This window comes from Caretta caretta, chromosome 2, assembly GCF_965140235.1.
Source record: "Caretta caretta isolate rCarCar2 chromosome 2, rCarCar1.hap1, whole genome shotgun sequence".
Classification (NCBI taxonomy): domain Eukaryota; kingdom Metazoa; phylum Chordata; order Testudines; family Cheloniidae; genus Caretta; species Caretta caretta.
Window position 1 is genome coordinate 29,773,010 of NC_134207.1, and position 27,682 is coordinate 29,800,691.

The 27,682-nt window shown below is 38.4% G+C and overlaps 1 protein-coding gene across 3 annotated transcripts in view; it reads left to right on the forward strand.

Moving 5' to 3' along the window:
* Positions 1–27,682, forward strand: part of CSMD3 (CUB and Sushi multiple domains 3) — a 1,179,008-nt gene that overhangs the window by 523,602 nt on the left and 627,724 nt on the right. For all 3 annotated transcript variants that reach the window (XM_048841517.2, XM_048841518.2, XM_048841519.2), the window contains one exon: positions 26,026–26,129. In XM_048841517.2, coding sequence (XP_048697474.2) covers positions 26,026–26,129 — 104 coding nt within the window. The remainder of the gene's footprint in view (positions 1–26,025; positions 26,130–27,682) is intronic.

Here is a 27,682-nt window from a genome sequence, read left to right on the forward strand (position 1 = left end):
CATTCCTGTTCTGTCTCCGGCAAAAGCAGCATACAGACAGACACAGACCCTTTGTTTTTCTCCCTCCTCCCAGCTTTTGAAAGTATCTTGTCTCCTCATTGGTCATTTTGGTCAGGAGCCAGCGAGGTTACCTTTAGCTTCTTAACCCTTCACAGGTGAGAGGATTTTTCCTCTGGCCAGGAGAGATTTTAAAGGGGTTTACCCTTCCCTTTATATTTATGACAAAAAGAGATTAAGTTTAGGAAATTTCAAACCAAAAGGTGAAAGTCAGATTTTAGTGTCTGAGAATACATTCTTATAATGGAAACTGTTCTATGGTTTTAACTATAGCAGTCACTGCCATTACTGCTGTAGGCCTAGATTCAGCAAAATGTGCATGTGCTTAACTTTAAACATATTGGTAATCCTACTCTTGTTCAGCAAAACCATTAAGCAAATGCTTAAGTCTCATTAACTTCAATAAGACTTAATATGCTTAAAGATAAAGACATGCTTTAGTGTTTTTGTAAATAGGAGTAGGGTTACTCATGCTTAAATTAAGTATGTGTTGAAGTGCTTTGGTGAACCAGAGCAGTGATCTGGAATAACTGTTTCACATCATTGGTATATGTGATACGTCTGGAATATCAGTGTCCTGGGCAAACTCTTAATTAAGCAACATATTGGTAACCGTTATGATCTTAATTATACAATATGATCTGTTAGTGAGTACTCCTGCATTTGTGTAGAATCCCAGTAAAGTCAGTTGGATTCCATATGGGCGCAGACTGTGCTACATTAGCAGATCCCAGGGTAGGATGAGGGACAATATCTATAAAACCTGTTTATACTGGTGTCTGACTTGGTCTGAAAACATTGCCCTTTGCAAATCTGACTGCAGGCATTCAACTTCGTTCTAATTTAAACTAGCTGATACATAATACTATTCTGTGTAAACCACACTACCTCTGACTGGTTTTTAATATCTTAAAGTTAATCAGGGTTTGGATTGATCAGTGCTTTGACTGGAGGGGAAGAAACATTTACTCATTGGTAAGTACTATAGAGACAATCTAGGAGATTGTATTGAAGACTGTGCCAAGGTCAAGGAAAATGAGGAAGGAGGAACTATCAGCAGTAGAAAGAAGAGGTTATTAAAACTTACATACATAGTGGTTTTCATTCTCTGCCAAAAAGGAAATTCAGTGTTATTTTTGTTGGGAATAATGTTGTGAGAGCAGTGAATCAGTAGAAGAATGCATTTTAGCACTTTACTGAGAGAGAAAAAATCCAGTGGTTAGTAATATTCATCATGGTCATTAATTTTATTTTTAAAATTCTTTGTTGAAAAGAATACACACAGAGTATCACAGTAATGATGGGGACTGTAGTACATTTCAGAGAGTTGGAAAGCTTAAAAAATGATTCAGTCTCTGCTTTTACTTAATTATGAATATTTGTATTGTGGTAGCACCTAGGGGCTCTGATTAGGTACTGTTCAGACACATAATAAAAAGACAGTCCCTGCACGACACACACTGCGTCCAGGGTGAAGATAGTGTCCTAATATCATTCAGCCCCTTAAAAAAAGTCCAGAGGTACATGGGGAGGAAATCTGTCTGCTTGTCACATAATTAATTTTGTCCACTTATTTCTTTGACCAGTTTTTATAAGTGCAGATTTCTAGCCCTATAATGGATATAGAAAAATCTCGATGTCCCAGCATCCAGCCTATTAATTATATATTACGGCTGCAGTAATATTTCTTTAAAAATCAAGGATGCTTATGGCAGTGCTTGGTTGTCTGCTCGAAGATGATCATTGAAGTTATTTTGAAATGTAGTTTTGGGGGTTTGATTAATTGATAATATTCTTAATTTAAAAAAAAACTGAAACAGTGTTGTATCCGAATCACAAATTAGTCTTATCTAGCTACAACTTTTTGGACAATTGTTCAATTTGAGATTTCTAGGAGTGCAGAGTTAAAGATAATGAGGGAACAAATCTGAAGAAATGGGTGATAGATGAAGAACAGCACAAGTGACCTTAGACTGTTACATGCTGCCCAGGAGTATAAGTGCAGCCTGTGTGTGGTTATCAGTGTGACAGGTAACAGGTGCTTGCTAGAGGAGTAAAAAAAAATTGAGGAAACTGCCACGGAGTGGAGTTACAGGAAAGAAGATGAGTGAGTGAGCCTGGGTCAGTTTTATTATATATACCAGTTTCTGTGTGGCATGTACTGGAGGGTTACCATTTATTAAGCTAATCCTGGCAGAATCACTGACTTTACCACCTATCCAATTCTGAAATGCTTTTCCTGAGTTCCACTAATGTAGCCATATTGTCCTGGATGTAACAGATAATAATACTTGCCCCGCAAGAATGCTAAGAGGCTTAATTTATTAATGTTTATAAAGCTCTTTGAGATCTTCAGATGCTGTAAAAATGTGATTACTACTACTAACAATATATGATAAAATAATTTATTTATTATAATGCTAATATGACTTTAATAGTTGATATATTTTGGCTCCAAGTAGCTCTCAGATGACACTAGAAAGTGACGTCAAGTTTCTAATTAAATCCAGGGTTATAATTAGGACTAGATCATCATCATCATGCTGATTAATTGAACTGCACAAAATGGATGAGAGAAATAACAAGCCCTCTCCACCTTTTGAGGGCCACAGAATAGCATAGCTCTATGCACAGTTAAGGTAATACTCAACGTGATTAAGGGTGAGAGAATCTGATTTACAGGGGGCATCTTTGCCATGGTGTTTAAATTCACATTAAACAAAATGCGAAATTTGTAAGAATAGCGTGATCTTTTCCTCCCTTATAAAAGACAGAAATAAAAGCAGTAATAGAAAGGGAAATAAAGGTTCCTTTTTTCAAAGTATCCTTTAAACAGCTGTGATGAGGTGCCCAATGTTTATACAATTTTACACTAAGTCCACCAAGGCCTCAAGTACTAATTGATCTTTTGATGTTTTAGGACCTCTTTTGTTTCATCAGTTGTTATTAGATCATTCAAAAATATTCTGAAGGAAATTGAGTAGACTTAGGAGCTAAAAAAGGAAAATTTAGCCCTGGTGTAAATGGGCACAAGTTCACTGACTTCATTCTTATGCCTGGGTTGAATTGGGTTCTAAGGATCTGTTTCTCTCCTGACTAGCTTCAGTGAGGTATGCAGCGGAGTTGTAGCCATGCCAATCTCAGGATATTAGAGAGACAAGGTGAATGAGGTAATATCTTTTATTTGACCAACATCTGATGGTGAGAGAGAGAGAAGCTTTTGAGCCACACAAAGCTGAGTAAGCACTCTCTCTCACCAAAAGAAGTTGGTCCAATATAAGATATTACCTCACCCACCTGTCTCTCTAGCTTCAGTGATAACAGTTCCATGTCAACACAACACAGATTTGAGAAATATCTTCGGTTCCAGTAAGCCAGCTGCCTCCAGACTTTTTTACTGCATTACAGTTGGCCCCTCTATCCACATTGTTAACCAAATGCACCAGTCATTTCCAACCGTTATTTACAGTGGAGTAGAACCATACCTTTTGATAATATATGACCACTACAGGACCATTATGCAAAAAGGAATTAAAGGCTGTGAGAACAGCACATAATTTCTTTTGGGCTGCATTGTCAATACCACTTCTGGCCTGATCTCAAGTCTCTTAATATCAGTTTCTAATGAAAAGTGATTTCTTACAAAATCCTCTGTCTTAGCAGCAGTGTAAGAGATCATACATACTTATTGTTCAGCCAGAGATGGCAATGACTTTAATATCAGATTCTATGGTTTGAGAGGTAGAGGTGGAGAAATTAAATAAAAATCAATTATAAGGAAGGACCATGTGGATGGAAGGACCATGTGAATGTTAAGTCTTATTGATCTGGGTACACAGGAGCAAAGATATAAGCTTCACGAATATCTGGTGCATTGTTGCTGTACAGATTTTTGCATTAGCATTCTCACCTGGAATCTGCTCTGGGCAGCTTATCTGTTCCATTATTAAGAATATAATTAAAGTCACCCCTAGAAAAATCTGAGGTGACAGATCCATAAATACTAACCCAGATAAATAAGAATTCAGGATATGTGGGCATAAGTAGTGAATGTAGTATAAGGATGGTTGATAACCTGGATGATAACATACTTGCCCTTGTGGCTGGAAATATTTTTTTTCATTTTTATGAAGGAAACCACTTTATGGATTGGAATGTCTGTTCCATATGTTTTGGTGTTATAGGACAAAGCAAGAAAATGACTTTCCCAGCTTCATCTAAATTTCAAATGCTCCAGTTCAGTTAAGTAAGTTTTCTATAGAAGAAATTCAACAAAGTTATGACAGTTTAGATATGTGAGATTCTTTCGTTCACCATAGGAGAATATAGATCCCTAACACTTTAAATATTTTATTGTGAGCTAAAATTAGTGAAATCTGAAATGTCTGGGATAGGTAAAATGATGCAGTTGAACCAAAAGGCATGGTGTTTCCCGTGAATGGCACCTGTCTTATTTGGGTCTTGTCATCACAGACGTACCTCATGAATCACTGCTTAATATCGGAGTCTTATGACTCAAATTCAGGAACTCTGGCATCAGTTTTGAAGACCTGACATCTAAACCATTATTTGGAGTTCTGCATGCACTATCAGACACAGCCTATATAGAGATACATGTCACAGTGTTGCTCTGTTATATATTCTTTTTTCTATTCTTTTTTTAAATCTCCGGTATGTAGGGTGAAACCTTGACTCCACTGAAGTCAATGGTAAAACTCCCATTTGGAGAACTTCTGGCCCCATTGAAGCCAAAGTATTTTAGCCCAGTAGTTCTCAAACTTTTTTTCCACTTGAAAATTGCTGAGGGACGCGGCAGCCCACTTAATGATCTTTCCAAATGTTGTTTGTACCGTTAGCTAACTATTGTAACGTGTTTTGGATAAAAGCACGATATTAAAAAAAACCCTTAATAATAATTAACATTTTTTGTTCTACAAATAAAAGCGCACAACTCATATTTTAATATCAGTAGTCTTCTCTTTCTAATATGAAGTATGTGCCCTCTCTCCCCCACTGGAGTAGCCCCCGAACTGGGGCTGGGAAGGAGTGGGGGTCTCTCCCTGGCAGCCGCAGCCCTGGAGATGGGGAAAGTCGCCTCTTTCTCTGGCTGCCGCAGCCCTGCACATCCCAAATTCCCCTCACCCCCTCTTCTCACCCCACTACCCTCTCCTACCTACCCCTTATTCCATCAAGGTCACCACCTCATCTTACATGTGCATCTTCTCCAGGGTCTAGGCACCTAATTAGTAGAGCCATGCCTGTGCATCTCCACTAATTAGGTGGGTGGCTCTTCATTCTCTCGTGTGTGGCTGCCCAGGCGCGCAACTTAGAGGGAACTATCTGTGGACCACCTGAATGGAGCTTGTCCGTGGACCAGAGTTTGAGAACCTCTGTTTTAGCCTATTGTACCCTAAAGAACAGAGACAGATTTGGCTCTGCTCCCTAAAGGTGGTGCATCAGGCCACAAGAGGATCACCTTATTTAGGGGAATCTCTGATTGTAAGAGCTAAAATAACAGCTCTGATGCCACCTTTCTCCTCTTTAGGGGTAAGGGCAAAGAGAGGGGGCATGCCCGGTATTTCCCTATGGTCTGTTAATCTTGAGTTGCCACATTGGATAGTCAACACAAACTAGAACAATCTTCAGACTCCCCTCAGTTTCACAGCAGGACCAATCAGTGCACAGCTGGCCCCGAACTACAAATCCATATTTGCAATACCGTCTTCCGAGGTGTGCTGTGTACTCCTCTACTGCAATCAACAATCTACAGGGAATTTACAAATCTGTTTCAGAGGAACAGCCGTGTTAGTCTGTATTCGCAAAAAGAAAAGGAGTACTTGTGGCACCTTAGAGACTAACCAATTTATTTGAGCATGAGCTTTCGTGAGCTACAGCTCACGAAAGCTCATGCTCAAATAAATTGGTTAGTCTCTAAGGTGCCACAAGTACTCCTTTTCTTTTTACAAATCTGTGTAATTTTCAGAATATAATTTTAAAGTTACCTCAAAGCAATTACTGGGTTGGCAACTGATGCATTTTATTTACTTTAAATGTATTTATAATTTTAGAAGAGATTTAATATTTTCATTTGCACTGTAAGTGTGTATGTGTGTTTTGTACCTATAACTGCATCTCCCAAATATGTTGCTACATAGTTAGTATCTACAAAATAATGTACATACATTAGGCATAAAAATATATCTATAAAAATTAGATAGAGGGGAAGACAGCAACTATGAGGCATGCCAGGCTGAAAGAATCTTTAAAATCTATATATTCTGATTACATATCTAAAAGGTCCATTCATCTGTTTCTTGCACATCATACTGTATCACTAAATACATTACTCCTTGGCTCCCAAGAAGTAGCTCAAATGAAAACCATGCTGTATGTATGTGGAGAAGTGTGATATACCAGTACAGACATCTTCAATGACTTTTTTGGTATGAATAATTTAAGCTGCTGATAATATTTTATACCAGTGAAGTACAAATCAAAAGAATTCTTTATTTGGGGGGGGGGGGAAACCTGCTGTGTGAAGATAAAGAGTTGGTATATTTTATTAATATTTCTACTATGAGAAAGAAACAAACAAATTTATTAATATTTAAGGCAAGATATATATATATATCTCACCACTAAGTTCTGCAAAGTGGTCAAAGTAAGGATAATAAAATTTGTATACAAATGTACTGAGAGAAAGATGAAGACATAAAAATCACATGAAATATCTTCTCAAATTTCTATGTGTGTGTTAAACGTTAATAGGCCTTCACCTCTACAGTTTCTCTGAGATGGTTCTTTTTTTTCCTTCATGATAATTTCACATGTATATGTGTATGTCAGTCTGTCTAGTACATGTGGTAATGTAAAGTGTCAAATCTAAAATCCCTTTATTAATATCTTTGGATTTTCTTTGATAAAATTTTCCAAAACCATTCAGCATCTCTCAAATGGAATGTATGTATTTACAGTTTTTTGCACTGTGATAGCCTCATGATACATATCTCATTTTCATAAGCATCCAAGGGTATAGTAATTATAGTCTTACAACAACACATTCACATATTGCAGGACACGGTCTGAAAGAGCAAACAGTGAGTAGTCAGTTTGTCTTTTTACTCTGACCAGGTGTCTGTGGCATGCAATTTTGTTCACGAATAGAGGATGCCTTTGAAGGCACACTACCTCCGAAAAACTTGATCCAAAATGTTATAAGTAGAGTTCCAACAGAGTGTCTGAAATATCATTCCAGAATACACTGCCATCTTACAGTGTCACAAGTATGCTGCAGTTGGTCTAGTGTACTCAGCAGAATATTTAGTTTGTCAGTTAGTGCCAGATTGTGAGCCCCTAACCCATTTGGTTAGCAGGAGTAATCCTGTTTACTTTACTGGGACTACTCACATGAATAACTGCTCACCTGTGTGAGTAAGGGCTTCACAGTCTGGCCTTGAACCTCATTGTGTCTGTTTCCTTGTCTGTAAAATGGGGAGAACAATACTTAAAATAAATACCTCATGGGATGTTGTGAGGATTAATTAAAGTTTTCAGAGTGTCTTGAAAGTACAAAATGTTGTTTCTTTTAATCTGACATGGGGTAATGAGATATGATACATTTACATTTAAGTGCATTGTAGTGCTACAATTTGACTAAGTTTTAAAAGCTGAAAAAAACATGATCTCTCTCTTCACTCTTCCTATGACAAACCAGCTGCTTGTGTAACAGTTCCTCCCATTCAACAGATGGAGCCAGAGTAACTAAGTTTTGATGCCATTGCATTCATTAGGTTCTAGCCAGCTTTTAGACTTGAGATGTTCCATTTTCAGTGGGTGGGGGACAATTCTCTTTCCAGCTGATTAGCTGAAGAGTAAAAAAGTGTTATCTTCTGCCTAGGAAAGACCCAGTCACACTTATGCATGCAGCGTAAGTGAGGCACCATTTCAGACACTGGCAGGCATCTCATAATCCCAAACTTCCACATCAGACCTTACGTGCACTAGGCAATCTCTAGCAAGTGTACAGTGTACATTCTGATCAATGATAACAGATAAATAACACAGGAGACATTCACCTACTTGCTTTAAGGAGTGGGGGATTTCAATTTCCTGCACTCAGTATCTGCAGCATCTAGTACTAGCACTGCTTGTATGTATTCAGTTCACGTACAATATAGCAGTTTTTGCTAGAGCTGATTACAGCCATAGTCCCACGTTCTAAGAAATTAAATTACCATCTCCTGAATTTATAGAATTATTATCACCATGAAAGTATTTTACACTGTTATAAATGTTGGTAGACTTTTTGTACTGCACTGGTTAATGATAAAAATTAACATATGTTCTATTGTTTCCATAAATGGAGGACTAACTGTGTCTACTGCTGCATCTGATATAACCATCATTGCAGCTGTTCTTTAACCTTGTTTCAGAAAACTGGTACTTTTATGTTCATCATTTTTTGTGGCATAAAATAAGTGACACACAGAGCAAAATTCCAGACATTGTGAAACATCCATGATGTGCCATTAATATGCATGTGATATAAAAAAATCAACAAAATAAAATGAAATAAATTATGCACAGACTTGTAGAGCATAACAATGCACGGGGCATGGAGGACCATTGAACACAGGACATTAGCATTAGCAACAGTTTAGTATAGATGAACTTGATTTATGATATGTTTCAAATATCCTACAAGACTTGATATACTTACTTACCACATTTTATCTCTGGTTTATATTCAGAGAAATTTAACTGGTTTCTGTGTTTTAAGTAATCATACTGGTTTGTTGTGTTCCTCTGCATTAACTTCTCCAGATTTATAAGACTCATTGAGTTAAAAAGACTGCTTCCAGCTCTGTAGCAAGGTTTGGTTATAATCCTGTTTTAGGTAAATCAGCTGCTAGCTTCTTAATATACAAGAATAGTTATAATACTAGAAGGAACAATCCTCTTATATTTACATTGATGATTTTCTGGAAGTTGTTGTGAAACTGGATCTAGAATAGTGCAATAATTTATATTTCTTCCAGAATTTTAAGTGAAGGGTGGGTCGGTATTTGTCCTTTTGTCCATTGGAATTATAATTTATTGTTATGCACAATTTAATGCACCATATTACAGCTTTGAGAGAGTTCTAACTTAATGTGAAAAGTATTTGAAATAAGAAGGAAATTCAAGATAATTGAGAACTTTAAATTTAATGTAATCTTCAGGATAAAGGCTGGGTAGACCGAGATATATTAGACTTTTCTTCAGCTAATGGTCGAAAGATGTCCAGTAATGCTATATGAGAAGTACAGGTGATTGAACAATTTGGAATAAAACTTGATTTCTTTGACTCAAAGGAAAAATGTCATGAAAAACTGTTACGATTGAGAATTTAAACACGTGAGTTAATAAATATCTGTATGTATACTTTAACAGTATACAAAGTAATTGATTATTTTTCAACTACTTTGTATGTTAAATATATGTCTTAACATGTCTAGTGTGTGAGACATCATGTGTCCATTATCCTCTCCCTAAAATCTAAACGTGTTGTTGTCCTGGATTCCAAAAGGATTTGGGTACTTAACTCCCAATTTATGTATCTACATCCCAGAATCAGGCCACACTGGGATTCAGGAAACCCCCTTTCAGCTGCCCCCAAACTCAGTAGGCACCTAAACTTCTTTGCACTTTTTTGGGGGGTGGGGCAGTAAAAACATAGTTACTATAGTTTCTTCATCTGCCTATGTGCACTGGAGCCCCACGCCCGGTATCCAGACTCCTATTGCCCAGAGTAATGGATGAACTCAGAGAAGTTAGGTGTTCCTTTGCCTAACTCGCTCGTGGAGCCCAATCTAGTAAGTGTGCTTAGACTTCGCCTACCAGATCCGTCCCTTATAAATGAACGTGCACAAAAAGAACAGGGCAGGGATGAGAGGGACCTCACACATATCTTTTAGCCAGAGGTTAGAGTAACCAGCTAGGTTTTAGAGTAGAAGCCGTGTTAGTCTGTATCCGCAAACAGAACAGGAGTACTTGTGGCACCTTAGAGACTAACCAATTTATTAGAGCATAAGCTTTTGTGGGCTACAGCTCACTTCATCACCTAGGTTTTGGAAGACTCCCTGTTCAAGACCCTTCTCCACCTGAGTGGGAGAAGGGATAACCAAAGCCCAGCCATGGCTAGTTCACTGGTGATCTCTTTAGTAAAAAAGTGCTAATTTCTTACATTTCTGTGAGTCCAAAAGAGAGAGGAAAAGAGAATATCTGTTTAGAGGAGAAGAATGGAAATACCTGAGTTGGGACAGGAGATATTGAAAGTAGCATGAAAGATCTCAGGGAGTTGTGTGATTTGTTTTTTAAATGAGAAAACTAGAAAGCCACATTTAAATAAATCTATTCAAAGATGCAACTAATTTCCTGAGCACCGTCTCACTAATTTCCTTTAGGATTTGAGGGAATATCATCTCGAACATCTCACAAATTTTCCCAACAATTTCCACAGAATCTGAGGGAGGGAAATTCTACAGAATCTGGTAAAATCTCTCTCCGATTTCCAATACTTTTACTCATTGCTAAAATATTCAGTTTATTGCTTCCCTAATAGATGTCTGATGTTCAGCAGAAGGGCCCTTTTGCAGTGTGCTCTATCACAATGACTATTGGAAGCTTAATCATTTTATTCCATTGACCTGTGGATATTAAAAAAGTGCCTGATTATTTTAATTTACACTTCTGGAAACAAGATTGCAATATGCAGTGTGTGTCTTTGCAAACTGCCTGTTAAAAAAGTGTCAGTTTGGGACTAAAGCTTAGAGATTTCATGGTTTAACTGTTTTTTAGGAGATGACACATCAGTTTCAGTAGTAATACAAAAAAATAATTGTGTTGTCCAGTTGATGGACCATTCCCATTGCTTGATATTTGAAATTTAAGTTTTGTGTGCATTTGTCTTGATGTTAGATTATTGGGTCCCCCCCATCCACTATTTCCATGGGCAATTGATGGCAGTTCTTTTATCACCATTTGAACATAGTAACTGCTCACAATGCTTGTTAAAGTCTACTCTTTTTTGTTTTTACTTTCCAGTAATTATTATTTTACTTTCCAGTTATTTTGACCTTTATAAAGGTTGAGACAGCAACAGTAGGAGGCAAAAATGAAAGCTGCTTTCCCCTTCCTCTCTCAGCTAATGGGCTGCATTAAACATAGTCAATTTCTGAGTTCCAACCATAGTATTCTATTTATAAATTTAGTATTCTTTAATGTTAGGCAAATATAATATTTTTAGTGATAATTAATATTCCAACTATTCTTGTGACAAGTAGAAACAAGAATATGTTCATCTCCATTAGTAAGATCATTGAAGCTAATATTTTGCATAACTCCATTTTCAAGTCATTTACCTACTTAAGGCAGATAATAAGAAAATTAGAGAGCTCATAATACACAGACAATTTGCTGAGTCTGGCAGTGTTTGTACACATTAGAAAGGTTAATCGTCACAATCACAAGAGGTTAGCAACTAAAATTTAAATGAAACCTTTAATTCTACACAATAAACACTGAAATCTCTGTTTTAGGTCTCCGTCTACGTTACAAGGCTAGGTGTATTTTTGTATCTTCTTCATGGCACTCTTATGTAACCTAATCACAACAACCTCAGTCTGAGTTGTATCCACACTGCAGTTTTTAAGCACAGGCAAAGGTTATTATTTATATTATCTTAGTATCTAGGTGCCCTAGGCAAGGCCCAGGATCCCACTGTGGTAGGCACTGTGCAAACAGAACAAAGAGTCCCTGCCCCAAGGAGCTGCCAATCTAAGTGTAAAACAAGAGACAATAGATGGAGACAGACAGATGGGGGCGTACAAAGAAACAGTGAGAAAATTTTAGGGTAGGTAGGTGGGTGAGGTGTTTTTCACCAGGTCGAAGCTGGATTGAAGGGAGCTGAGGACTTCTGCGGTATTTCTGAGCTATGAGGTGGATTGGGTTGGCAGGGTTCAGTGGTGGGGAAATGGAATTCAAGGATGAATGAGGTGAATTGGGGGTAAGGAGTGTGTGTGGTGGAGGAGTGAGTCTGTACTGGTAGGGTGGAAAGAGAAGAAGGGGAAAAGTTAAAACTAGGAGAAAAGAGTAAATGGGGCTAAGTGATAAATGATTTGTTCTAACCCCCACATCTTTTTACTGGAAAGTTTCTCAGTTTTCATTCTGAAAAGAGGGGTAACAGAAGGGTTAGGGAGCCATTTTTCTTTACCAGCCTCCATTATATCCTGCCAAAATGCTTCTCCTTGACGTGCCTGACTATTAGTTTTTCATTTTGAAAATATGATCAATCTGCAGAGAAGGATATGATGGAAGTGAATAATTCCTACCAGTCGCTCCACCAGTTGTTTTGGGCCTCAGCCACTACTGTATATCCAAGGAGGTTGGATAAGGCGAGTGCAGCAGTAGGTTAGTTTACTGTACACCATCTTATTAATTACTTTTCCAGCTATCACCCTTCCACACTTTTGACATGTAAGTCACACTGATCTTTGGAGTGCCAAATCAGTGCAAGCAAACCTACTAGTACTTTCCCACACCCATTCTCTGGTCAATATACCCACAAGATGTAACTTATGACACTGTTCATGGCATCACTCAATATAGTCCAGAGACTATGATGGGGATGCACCAACCCACTCATTTAAGGTAATCAAGACACATTTTTGTCCTTTGACAAAGTTTGAGAAACTTTGGCAGGTGGGCTTTGGTACCTTCCTCTCTACTTAAATCCATGTCATTGCTCTGGTGAGTAATCTTTTCTAGAAGATTGTTCTATTGCAGTTATATTGTCCCTGGCATCTCTCCGAAATTGCTGAGAAATGGAGCTATTTGTTTTTGTTTTCTGTTCGTCTGAATGACTCTTTTAAAGACATGTTACGTAATGTACAATCTGACTCCCACTGTTGGCTGTGCCACATAGGAAGCTCCAGAAGGACTGTGCCTCCCATATCCCTTCAGCTTGCAGGAGGGGAAGTGAAAAAAGCTTCATTGTTCTTGCTTCCTGCAGTGTCCCTGGCCAGTTTTGCAGTCCTGCATGGGATTAAACAATGGCCATGACTCCTCTCCTTTATCTTTAAGGTGATTGTTACTTCCCAGAGTTACAGCAGGGAGTCGTCCACGTGTACACTGAGGGCAGGGATTGCTGTTGTATCTGGGTGCTGCATGTGGAACACAAATAGGGTAAAGCTATTCTAGCCCTGGCAACTGTGTAGAGGTCCAGACATCACCTGGTCTTTGAAGGGCAGTGATTTTGTCCTCTTGGCATGTGTTAGATCACTCTTAGCTGGCATTTGTTATTGTGGAATTGGATTTTCTTTTTCCTTACTGTTTAGAGCATCCCTATCTCTATTCATCTAGTCTGGACTTGAGTAATCACACTTCTCATGCTCTCCAGACCAAACCCATGTCAATTTATTTGTGGAATTCAGTAAATTGTCATTTGCAGCAAACCATACCAATACATTTCACAGAGTTCCAAGCATTTTGTTAGCAAATTTCTCATGCAACTAGTGAATTGGGCTAATGGATCTTGCTAAAAAAAAAGCTTTCTCCCAATCTGTATTTTAAAAAAAAAAAAATACCTGTCAAATGCCATTAGATTTTTTAGATCATTTCCAGTAAATACTAACAGAGAATAAAACTACATTCCCAAAAGGTACTACCTGTGATACATCCTCATTCTTGAGATCATAGGCTAGATTATCAGGGAGTAAATCACCACAGCTTCATTGTGGTCAATGGAGTTATGTCAGTTTATACCACCTCATGTTCCTAGTGTGAAACTGTGTGTGTGTGTGTGCGCATTTGTATGTGGCAAAAATTTCCATAGCTCAGAGTTTTAGATTTATTGGTCCAAATTCTCTCAAGTGGGGAAATGTAGCTCTGGCTTGTGTGATAAAATTGGTGATGCAAGTGATTATTTTGGGGGATGGGTAATGGGGGAAATTGGATTAAAATGGGATTGAAGAAAAGAGAGGGGAAAATGATTGAGGGAAGACTGAGAAAGAAAAGGAGAATGAAGGAGGGGAGGAAGAATGAGGCAGCAGGAATACTGGGCAAGTGATTAGAGTAGAGTTCATACAATTATTTTTCAGACAATGTTTTCTTGTTTTTTGACAGAAATACTCTTAGATTTCTGTTTTGTTCTGGTGGCCTTTTTAAGCATCAGCTCTGCCATGTGTTCTTCAGTCTCAGCTCATATCTTTTTGTTTGTTTTCTATTTATCACAAAGTTATTTGTGAGCAAAGTTTATCAATCTCTTTCATAATGTCCAAAGCTTTAATTAGGTTGCCATGAAATCTGCTCTTTTATCAACTATCTTGATCTTTCCCTATAACATAACCTCTAGTAATACAATTTATTACCCTTGCTTGCCTTTGTTATTTTTTTAATCACTGCTGCTAAATGGGTTGAAGGGTTCAGGGATTTTTCAACACATGCTCACAGATCTTTTTTCTGGTTTGTATTCTGCAGCACCCTTTTCTTCCAAATATTCTCTTTCATATGTATGATTCTTTGCTCCAGCACTTATTATTTACTTTTAATTGCATTCCCTTCCCATTAACCTGGGTAATTAAATGGACTAAGTCTTTCAGATGTAAGCATACTTCCCAGTTCATTGATAGCAAAATAATGAATAAAGACAAAGTAAGACACAAATGACAAAAATTAAAAGGAGGGATAAAATGTTAAGAATATTCTGTACATGGAGCTAATCTTTCTATTTTTAGAATATTTTCATTAAGTATATCATCATTTAGTAATGCAGATGCAGTAAAACATGCCACAAAAATGAGTTATCATGCTACAATAGAGAGAATATATTTGAGCCCAAATTAGGTTCATTTGACAGTTATGGATCAAAGTAGATGAATGATGAAACACAGATGAAGCAATACTCTCAGGGTATTAGAATCTCATAGTTAATTTGAACCAGCAGCTATAGTGTAAATTTAAGCATGGGCCAAATGCACCAACAAATGCAGAATGAATGAACTTGAGTGCACTGAGTGGAATTTTCAAAGGGGCCTACGAGTGGTAGGTGCCCAGATCCCCTTGAAAATCTATGGGTAGTTGGGTATCTAACCTCAGTAGGCTCCTTTGAAAATCTCTGCCTAAAGCCCTCAGAAATGGGAAAAATTCCACTGTGAAAATAAGAGGTCAGTGGCTTTAGTATCTCCCACTGCTCTTGGGAGTTATAGCAGCTCTATCTGCTACATTGCGGAGGTCTCTTCACATGGAATTCATGACATGGGATGGGAAGGTAGCCTGGATGACACCTCCATCTAAGAGCTGAGGAGGCTTAGATGCCTAACTCCCAGACTTGCAGAGTTAGGCTTCATAGCAAGTCACAAAACTCCTGCTTGGGTATCTCATAATCCTGTAGGTGCCTAAACTCATTTAGCACCTAATTATTCAATGTAAAATTTCCTTAAATGCCTATGTTTCTGTGTCTGGTAATACACCATTGTGCCTCACTCTAGGGTTTTGGATGCCTGTCTTATACCAAAGCCCCCAAATGATCCATTAACCAAGAGAAGATAGGTATTTGCTGCCTATCTTGACTGCAGGGCACAATCTAGTAGGCATACGCAGTGGCGGCCTGCCAGATCAGGTCCCATTCAGAAGCTGGCTGGAGGAGAATCCAGGGCTTTCACTTTCAGCTCAGTGGTTAAAGCATGCACCCGATATGTAGGAGACTTGGGTTCAATTCCTCGGAAGAAAGGATTTAGACAGGGGTCTTCAGTCTGTCAAGAGAGCATTCTGAACACTGAGCTATAGGATATTCTGATGTGGGGCTCCCCTCAGTCATTCAAATTAAAGCTGTTCCACTGTATATAAATAATTAGTCATGGTGGAGAGGGATTGGACCCTGTGTGCCTCACCTTCCAGGTGGGTGACCCAACCACCAGGCTACAGAGCCATTCTCACTCACTATTGCCGAATGACTAAGTTTTGTCCAAAATGGAACAGCTTCAATAAGAGAAATTGAAGGAGCCTCGACATCAGAATATCCCATAGCTCAGTGGTTAGGACACTCTTCTGACATGGGGAAGACCCCTGTTCAAATGCTTTCTCCCCCTCAGGCAGAAGGGGGGATTGAACCTGGGTCTACCACATCCCATGAGTATTCAACCACTGGGCTAAAAGTTACAAGGTGGGCACTGCCAGCTGATTTGTGTGGAGTAACGCAAGTGCCTTCATTCTCACAAGAAACAATTTAGGCATCTAAACCACCTGACTCCAGCAGAGGAGTTCCTGATGTGGATCACAAACAGAGAGATGCACCTTCCTGCACCCCGGTTGGGCACCTATCCCTCTTATCAGCATCTCCCATTGGCTAGCTCAGGTAGCTCCCAGGCTAGTGTGCTGGAGTTTTTTTGGACCCCATCCGTAGGTACCTATCTCTCCCCATGCATTGTATAGGGAGTCCAGATGCCTAACTCAGGCTTTGCAGATTGCAGTATTGTTTTTCTGATTTTCTAGGCACTTAAGTTACATTCTTGGTTAGGATGTAACCTCGTTATTAAGGAAACACTTAAGCATGTTCTTAAAATTCATTGTAGTACTTCAGGTAATTAAGTATTTTCCTAAATCAGGGCCTAGGTTCTGACCATACTGAAGATGTTGGGAAAACACTCTTCAAATTCAATTGGACCAGGATTGAGTGTACAATAAATGCTGGAGACAACTCCAAACTGAACCATTGGTTCCAATCTGTTTGACCGTTGGGGTTTAGATAAAATGAGAGCCTGATCCAAACCATTCCAGGTTTTTGCAACAGTGACAAAACATTCTGATGAACAAGATTATGCAAAACCACCGACTGGTTTTCTAATGAATGATGGTATCAATATATCTTTCACTGAAACTACTAGTTTTATAGTAATCAAATATATTATTAACACAGTTATTTTGATAGTGGGAGCCGTGTTTCTTTGGAAAATTACTGCTGAGGTAAAGCCTATGAATCAAACTACAGGACTTCATTAGGCTTCATAATCTGACATAAATATTCATCATATCTTAACTGGGAAATAGTCAGTCATCCTCAGCAAAAAGCAATTAGCCATTCTGAGAAGATATGAAGAATATAAATATAAGCAGGACACATTTTCCTTTTCTTATCTTGCCTCTCTTTCCCCAGTGAACCAGACAACCAGAAATTTCCACTTGATTGACAACAGGAGGGTGGGTTTCAGACTTCAGCCAGGTTTTTTTAGATCAGTGGTTCTCAGCCAGGGCTGTGCACACCCCTGGGGCACGCAGAGGTCTTCCAGGGGGTACATTAATTAATCTAGATATTTGTCCAGTTTTACAACGGACTACATAAAAAGCACTAGCAAAGTCAGTACAAACTAAAATGTCATACAGACAATGACTTTTTTATACTGCTCTATACACTATACACTGAAATGTAAGTACGATATTTATATTCCAATCGTTTATTTTGTAATTATATGGTAAAAAATGAGACAGTAACCTATGTCTCAGTAATAGTATGCTGCAACACTTTTGTATTTTTATGTCTGATTTTGTAAGCAAGTAGTTTTTAAGTGAAGTGAAATTTGGGGTACACAATATAAAAATCAGACTCCTGAAAGGGATACAGGGCCACTGCTCTAGTTGATCCTGTTTCTAAAGTTTAACAGCTAAAACTTGTGACACAAGCCACCTTGTTCCTTTGAAGCTGAGTATTTTCCACTGAATGCATCCGATGAAGTGAGCGGTAGCTCATGAAAGCTTATGCTCAAATAAATTTGTCAGTCTCTAAGGTGCCACAAGTACTCCTTTTCTTCTTGCTGCTACTTGTGTATTTGGACTGATTCATCCCCTGCTTTGTTGGTCAGTATTTTCTGATTTAGTCTCACTTGCAAATCCATGACAGACAGGAATAAGATCTAGAACCAGCAGTAGGTAGCAGGAATCAGAGTACAGCTACCGAGCCTTTAACCTAAGCTGGTTCCCAAGGCAAGAAAGAAATCTGTGCCTTGGGGAAGTTTTAACCTAAGCTGGTAAGAATAAGGTTAGGGGGTCTTTCATGCAGGTCCCCACCTCTGTACCCTAGAGTTCAGAGTGGGGAAGAACCTTGACAACATATTAGTAAGGATCCTTTTGTTCACGCGTATTAGTTAAGAATATTAGTGTATCAAGAATCGAACGGGCAAACAAGACCTAAAATTCTATCTCATGCAAAAATACAGACCTGAATCCTACATTGTCACTAACACTCCTAACAAAGGGCAGGATTCTCTATGAATAAGCTTGGAGCTCTTTTTTTTTTAATATTCACTGAATATTACAAGCTACTTTGTTACAGGCATTATATATAAAATGATTTAAAATAATAGTTGTGACCCTGATTTTTCTGCATAAACATAAGTGATATAATTGAAATGTTAGTCCCATTTGGAGTGATCTTCTGGGTAGATACAGGTTTGGGACTATACTAAGGACCCAATCCTGCAAATACTTATGCACATGCTTCATTTTAAACATGTGAGTAGTTCCACTGATGTCAATTATTCTACTCATGCTGAAATTCAAGCACGTGTGTTTTTAGGTATAGGGCAAAAGGTGCACCATTGCATCTCTCTCAGCAGCCAGCACTTTGGATTACAAATAAACATTTAAATATGAATCTAAGTGTTGGTTGATCAGAACTATGGGGCAGGTCTCATTTACACTGCTGGCACTTTGTTCTGCTCTGCCAGTGGAAAGGGGAGCTAAATTGGGTTAATTATAACTTACGCTGAGTGTAAATGAGAATCAGACCCCCATATTTGACCAACGTTGACTTGGTTTCCTCTTCCACAACTTGATCTATGCATGCTGTGTTACCCACACATATGGGGTTGGGGGTTGATCAGGTCTCAGGCTGACAGCTGATCTGGCTACCCAATGGATAAAATATAGAAGACTAGCACAGCTTCCACTGAGCCTTTTTTTTTTTTTGGGGGGGGGGGGGGGTTTGGTTTTGACATTTGTTCTCAGAAATCTTGCAAAAGATACTATTCAGCCAAACGCCTGAACTAACCTCAGATTGTATGGTCTTAATGACTTTAGTCAGTTAATGCCACTTGACTTCCACTCTCTCTGAAATTTACAGTTCCATCAGTTATTTGAACAATACTATGGCCATATGTTACCCTTGACCCATGCGTGCAACTTCACTAAAGTTAAAACACCTCCAGGTTTAGTCAGCAAAGAAAAAGCACATTCCTTAGATGCTGTAAATCTACTCAGGTTCTCTACATTAAATCCAAATTGACATGGATAATTCATTAGATGTTTAGTTGGTTCCCTGTGAGCACATTTTGATAAACTGGATTTTGGAGATATAAAAGACTATATTTCATTTTCACTGTAATATAGTTGAAACAGCTGATGGTAGCACTTTTTTTTCCTCTAGGGGCAAGGGCAGTATTGGGTAGTGCTTGCTGACTCTAAGAACTGTCTTTATAGTTTTCCATTCATAAAATAAAATGTAATCTAGAAATCACTGCTGCATTTTTGTTTGGCTACTGGCCGTTGTGGAGATATTAACAGCATTTTTCTAATATTCACTTCATCCTGTATTTTTGAGAGAGGAAATTATGGTAGTAGGAATTGCAGTGATTAAGACTGCCTATTAAATGCTAATGTTCCCCAAATTTTTCAGCCAATTAAAATAATATATATGGTTATCCTTTTAATGCACTCTTAGTTTGACAACAATGCAGTACTTGACACCAATTATCTTCAATGATTGACTATTTAAGCACCTAGTACACAACAGATGTAGATTTATGTACATATATGGGTGAGTATATATAGTAATATATATTTGTGTGTGTGTAAATGTTTATGTAGTATATTGGTTTTATTAACACACATTTGGAATGGCTCTATTACCCAGTGGCAAAGTCCCAGGCGAGTTGTCCAGACCTTCCAAAACAATTGTGAATAAAATCTTAATACCTAGCTCTTATAGAGCGTTTTTCATCATAGCTCTCAAAGCACTTAACAATTTTTTTTTGTATTGATCCTCACAACATTCCTGTGAGAGAGGGAAATGCTGTTATCCCATTATACAGATGGGAAACTGACACACAAAGAGGCTAATTGACTAGTTCTGGGTTACACAGGAAGTCTGGAGTGGAGCAGAGAATAGAACCTGGGTCTCTCAAATCCTAGGCTAGTAGCCTAATATTTGAGTTATAATGCCACATTGTGCACACACACGATCATGTATGAGTTATCTATTCTTCCTTATGCGATTATCCCTTGATGCGAAGATGATGTCTGCCCAGGGGGTTCATTGGTGGGTTTTTAATTTATATGCCACATATATAATAAAAAACTATTTTGGAAACATTGTAAAGGGAAAAAAATACTTCCTTCTACCCCATCCCTGCCTGTAAAAGCCAGGTGCCCTAGCTGTTATGAGCCAGATGGAGTTGAAACTGGGGTCCAGCTTTGCACCAGTCTGGCAATGTAAAATAACTAAGATGCCAATTTAACCTGGGTTCTTTTTAATGGAGAATCCCTTATCCAATATTACAATCAGACAAAATCTATCCTGTATCTGCACCTGGCAAGAACTATATGATTATGACATTTTGATATTTGTGGTCGCAAGTTGGATTTAACTGATTTTTTAAAGATGATCCGTATGCAAATCGTTCAGGAAAGGAAAGTATGCAGGTGGCTAGGGACTTGCTTCTCAACAGTAACTTATGAGCAGGCCATGAGGCCCTCTTCGGCACCCAGTACCTCTGCATATCGTCTGGCCCCTCAGACAAGTTCAGAACCAGAGAAAAAGTTCTCACAAAAGGGACCGTAGCTTCTCCAGAGATCGGAGAGATTCATCCTCCTCTTCCAGGATGAGTGCAGACTGATACTCTGATTCTTCCGGTATGCAGGATGGAGCTGAGCCATCTGCCTGCTCTCTGGTACTAAGGTGATATCAATTAGATGCTGCACCATTTGACTCTGATACCATCCTTGGGACAGCTGTTGAATCCAGTACTGATGACATCAGCACCATCAGTTTCCGTGCTACTGGTGTACCAAGCAGCGTCAGACCTCTCTGTTCCTGACTCCCCAGTTATTCAGGAAAATTGAGCTGCTCCTGTGTGAGCCTCAGCACTGCCTGGATTAATTGTAGACTTGTCTCAATTGTCTGCATCATCTTCGGCACCACCTCAGAGTGGGCATCTGAGGTTTGCCTCCTTATCTGTACTGAAGGGTCTGTTGGCACAGTCACTGTCTTCAGTACTGAGATGACTGTGGTACAGTCCACATCTACAGGATTGGTCCTGATCCTGGGTTTGGTGCCATCTTCTGTTTTGGTATTGAGTGGGAGTGTGATGCCCCTGCCAGTCCTCAAATGTTGACTTCTTTATCAACCTTGGCATCAATGCAAATGACATTTTCAGCTTCAGATGAGGCTGGATGTTTACTCACTCCACCTGGGATGACTCCCTGTTTGTCTTTGGATGACTTGGGGAGGGGTTGTCAGGATTAAGCTCGGGGGCATCCTCTCAATCTCCCTGGGCTTTGAGACACCATTCTCATAGATTGTCAAGACTTCCTATGGATTGAGATTGAGAATGGTCTGTGGAGAACAGAATGTTGAGGTCCATTTTAGGAGAATGGCGCATTCTGGCTATCAGTCTGTTTGCAACAAAAAAACAAGAAGTATCATCGGTTTTGCTCCTGAGCAGGCCTCGGTCCTGGCTCCTTGAGATATGTCTTCCACCTGATTTGGGGATCAGAACTTCTATATTCCTTCCCTCCAATCCAAATCATCCACTTGCCATTTTCAAACTGAACCTGGATCATGCCAGGCTGATTCTCATTGTACCAGGTTGGCTGAGACTGTTGGCTCTCCAATCTCTTCAGTTTATCAGTTTGACCACCAATATCTCTTCCTCTTTATCCCAACTTAGTGTTCCAGAACCATGGTCAGGGCAAGCAGCACCTCACTGCATGGATGCTACATGGATAGGTGAAGAGGAGGAATGATGTTTGGAAGCAATTCAACAAGTGTTACTTAATAGAAGGAAACCTTCCATTTGGCCAAATAAGTAGACCTAGTAGATGCAATTTTCAGTTTGGTCACTAGCCTGGGAAATTCAGCTAATGCTAGCCTGAATTCGGGACATTTCGGGGTACCTGTTGTGCCTTCAGTCTTCTGGTCTTTCACTCATTTTGTTAAGGGTTCACTTTAGCAGCCAACTCGGTGTTTCCTCCGTCCATCCAAGGCAAGTCAATTTTCTTGAACTCCATGGTAATGAGATTTCTAAGAAGAGTCATCCGTTTCCTTGTGGGACCGTAACACTCTTTAGCTGCCTTTATATGAGGCCTCCATTTGAGCCCTTGGAACTTGCTCTTTTGTCCCTCCTGTGCCAGAAGACAGTCTTCCTTGCGCTGTAACATCAGCAAGGAGAGTAAGTGAGCTGCAGGGCTTAACCACAGAATCCCTGTATATGTAATCTTTCAATGATAAGGTGGCCCTTCAGTCATATCTAAAATTTTTGTTGAAAGTGGTTTCACCTTAATTAAATTATTTACTTACTGGTGTTCTTTCCTAAACTGAACTCAAATACAGATGAACAGTGACTTCACACATTGCTTATGAGATGGTGCTTAGCATTTTACCAAGAGAGAACTAAGCCTTTTCAGGCATCACCTGGTCTTTTTGTCTACTATGTGGATCGAATGAAGGGTCAGGCTATCTCTGCAAAGATGATTTTCAGGTGAATAACTTCCTGCATTATGACAGCATCTGAAGTAGCTCAGACCATACCTCCATAAAGATTATGGGCTCATTTGACTAGGGCCCAAACAATGTGGATAGTTCTCCTCAGTGATGTTTCAATATTGGACATTTGCAGGTCTGCTACCTGGTCTTCAGTACATATTTTTACCAAGTGCTATGTAGTTACCACTGCATTTAGGTCAGATGCAGACTTTGGTAAAGCAGTACTGAAGTCATTGTTTAAATAGACTCTGAGCCCCTCCTCCTGTCAGTACTGGGTGTGAGTCACCTGAGTGAAATAAATGCTTGCAACCACTTGAAGAATGAAAAATGTTGTTCTTGTTGTTATATTCCATGAGCAATTCTCCCTCCCCTTTTCATCTCAAAGAACAATTACAGTGCATATAGGTAACCGTTTATTTCCTGAGTTTATAATGCTTGGGTTTTGGATAATTACAATAGCTGTATAAGGTATTTTACCCCAGATTGCTGATATGAATTCTTGATCTTAATTCAATCTTAACATATTTTTGTCTGGGAATTTCCAAGGTTTTTTAACTTACAAATTGCATATATGAGCCATAAATGAGGAACTCAATGAAAATGTTAACAAGTGATATCTCTAATGATTTGAAGATATGAAGTATCAACTTCAAATCTGTTTATTAATTTTTCAGCTTTTATGGTCAGATTCACTGTCTTTTTTTTTGGCTGTTTTACTCCACTCTAGAAAAGCCAAATGAGACAGAGTATATTGGCCACTGAAGCTGAGTTTAAAGCTGCTTTGCTTGGCAGAGCAGTGTAAAGCTCTTGTCCTGCAAATTTCCCCTGCCTCTTGCACCGTCCTATAGTCCCCTGCATTCCCTCAGAAATCCTATGTTCTTATTGTCCTTTATATTTCCCTGAAACACATACCAGTTTTCCTCCTCCCTCCATTACCAACTACACTTCCCCCACACACACATCAGTTTCCTCTTCTGCTACTACATTAATCCATGGATGCATGTGCACACACATGCCCCTGTTTTCTGTTCCCTACAGCCCTCTCTCTGGAATAGATTTGGTACCTTCTGAAACAAAATAATTAGGGTCAAAGGTAATTTTTTCCCATTGTTTTTCATTTAAAGTTACTCTCAGCGGGGTTTGGTGCATGAAATTATCTCCTTCAGAAAACACATGGAGTCCTATTGAAAATGGTCACCACCTCCAAATGCTCTTAAAAGGCACGAAGTCAAGCTGTCTCGGAGTGCTGGTGGCCTCTATAATTCTAGGAGAGGACACTCAGTCACATTCAGAGCAACGGTAAAGATATGCCCTTTTCATAATAGTCATCTAACTAAGGGCAGCTCTGGCTTCAGTTTTGTTGAGAACAATGGGAAGATGACAGCCATTTTGAAAGACGGCATTTTTCTTGTGGAATCATTTGGAGCAGAACATTATCTGACAGCTGCTGCTGAAGGAGAAATTATCAGTTCTCTTTCTCCATATATACATAACCAGTCCCCTCCCCCCCAAAAAAAACACCCACACACCTTAAAATGTAACCTTTGCACAAGAGTTCAATTATTTTTAATTATATAGGAAGTTTGAGGTACCTGTGTTATTTCCTTTTTTTTTTTAAATGTAGCTTAAGCAATTGATGGGGAAGGTATGCTGCATTTTTATGTAACAAAGTGGTTGAATTACTGCTTTAAGTTCAAAACTCATCTCATCACTCAATATGGAGCTGACAGTTGTTCTCCATAATATATAACATGCATGCTGCACATAGTTAACTATCTGTCATACTGGAGTTTAGAATACACAGGCTGTCATAAATATAAAGGGAAGGGTAAACACCTTTAAAATCCCTCCTGGCCAGACGAAAAAGCCTTTCACCTGTAAAGGGTTAAGAAGCTAGGATAACCTCGCTGGCACCTGACCAAAATGACCAATGAGGAGACAAGATACTTTCAAAAGCTGGGAGGAGGGAGAAAAACAAGGAGTCTGGCTCTGTCTGTGTGATGCTTTTGCCGGGGACAGAACAGGAATGGAGTCTTAGAACTTGGTAAGTAATCTAGCTAGATATGCGTTAGATTATGATTTCTTTAAATGGCTGAGAAAATAAGCTGTGCTGAATAGAATGAATATTCCTGTCTGTGTGTCTTTTTTGTAACTTAAGGTTTTGCCTAGAGGGATTCTCTGTGTTTTGAATCTAATTACCCTGTAAGGTATTTACCGTCCTGATTTTACAGAGGTGATTCTTTTTACTGTTTCTTCTATTAAAATGTTTCTTTTCAAGAACTGAATGCTTTTTTCATTGTTCTAAGATCCAAGGGTTTGGGTCTGTAGTCACCTATGCAAATTGGTGAGGATTTTTACCAAACCTTCCCCAGGAAGTGGGGTTCAAGGGTTGGGAGGATTTTGGGGGGGGGGAGGGAAGACATTTCCAAACAACGTTTTCCCAATAAACCCAGATAAACGTTTGGTGGTGGCAGTGGAAGTCCAAGGGCAAAGGGTAAAATAGTTTGTACCTTGTGGAAGTTTTAACCTAAGCTGGTAAAAGTAAGCTTAGGAGGTTTTCATGCAGGTCCCCACATCTGTACCGTAGAGTTCAGCGTGGGGAAGGAACCTTGACACAGGCATAACAAAATGTTCACCTTTGGAAGTCATGTTTTTTACAAGTTCATAAAAATATGTAACAGGTTTAACCTATAGGCTGGAATAATGTCTTCAAAGGCTTCTTTGTACCACCAAAACTTGGTTGTAGGCATGGGGTGTGTAAATGATGTCCTCATCTCTTCAGAATTTCCTGGACAAAGCAAAATTATTAAATTTAATATGGGCAGGAGTGAATTTCACCCTCAGAAAGTAATTATGTTGCCCTGTGAAGGTACCACATTGGAAATATAATACAATTTTACAGTACTATATAAAAAGTACAATAACCACATAATAGGTACTTCTAGCATGCCAGCAAACTGGTGCCACATAAAAAAGAATTTTATTTTCATGGAATATTGCATTAACCAATTTTGCAGGTTAATAACAACAGGGTAGTATCAAATAAAATGTCACTAATATGTGTAGCTATTACTTATCTGGGGTTTTGTTTTATTTTTGCTGTTTGAAAGGTATCTGTATTCACTCATCTCATAATGAAATTTCTTACTTTTTAAGAGCATATTTTTTTCTACTAGGTTATTCAGATAAATTTTGAAGAATTTGATCTGGAGATTGGCTACGACACACTGACAATTGGTGACGGAGGGGAAGTTGGTGATCCTAAAACTGTGCTGCAAGTGTAAGTCTCGGTTGATTTGCTATGCTTTGCAGAATTACTTTAATATAGGATTTTCTGGTGCTATTGAATGATGCATAGATTGGACAAAATTCTATTCTCGTGTAACCTGAGAGATGAATAATGCCAACAGAAAAATAATCTTATGGAGCTCATCAAATTATTCAAGACTGACATATAGGATAAGGTATTTTAGTTCATATTTACCACCCTAGTTTTGAAAGAAGATGGGCATGAGAGCTAAAACAGAGTAATGTAGCCCCAGTTCTTCAGGCAGACTTATTCTGTTTTGCAAAAAATAAGCCTATCATTGCAGTTTTCCCAGGGTTACTATGTTCCTCTGCAAGGGCTGGGTGGTCAGATTGTGAATGTGATATAGAGGAAAGGGAATGGACAGAAAAATGTATTGCTTAAGTAACTGTCTTTTACAATAATATCCCTTGAAAAGCCCATCTTGACAGCAAATGAACCATAGGAACCTTTATAGCTCACTGACTATGACAGGTAAGCCCTGAACACAGGCTACATTATCTCTGTAATTCCTGATCCTGTTAAATATTACTGTTACCTAAACCATCTAATATTATGATTTCAGCAGTCCTGGGTACCTACTGCAGGCAATTTAGTGAGTGTCTATCTTTGGGTTTTAGTCTGCCACCCATCACCACAGTATCTATACACCTAAATCTATTTTATAATAATCAGTTTGTTCGGTCCTGGACTCAGATTTTCATTTACTTAACCTGCTGATGGTGTTTGGCTCTCTTGCGATGATCAGTCCCAAGAAGCCAAGTTCATAAAATTATATTTAATTGATAATGTTTAAAAAGACATCAAATGTACAACAATTATTCTAACCTTAATTTCCATATATTTTTAAAAGGGCAGAACAGTGTAAGTAGGCATTAACTGTCTTTTGTTACTTTGTGTTGCTTTGTTTGTTTGTTTTTGTTTGTTTTTTCAATTGTAATAATCTGGACCAAAGGAGGTAAAAATTGTGTGTGATTTGTTTACATGAGGCCCCTGGTATGCATTTAATTTAGTATTTAATTTTTCTTTAAAAATAAATAAAGATAATATTTTGTTGCTTAGAGAAGATCATATGAGTAGATCATAAGTGAAACTTTTTGGCCAGTTCTTTTTTTTTCTGTGAATAATACAAATGCACAACATTGAAACATTTCACAAAATTGTTGTGGAAAAACCATTGTGAAAAATCAAAACATTTCATTTTGATATTTTCAAAACCAAACCTTTTAGATTTTTCACTTTGAAACTACTTTTTAGTTCAAAATTTCCCTTTAATTTATTTTATAAATTCAGAAACATTTGAAAATGGTCAAAATTGAAATGTTTTGATTTTGAGATAAAATATTTCATTTGACCTGCACATTTTTTTAAAAATTACTGGTATTTTCCAAATTAAAGATGAACCAAAAAATCCGTTATTTGCCCAACTCAATTTATAAGAGATTGGTCTTTTGCAAATAGCTGCATAAATAATGTGCAAATGGGGAGAAGGGTTAATATTTTTATAAACAAATATCTTTTTAATA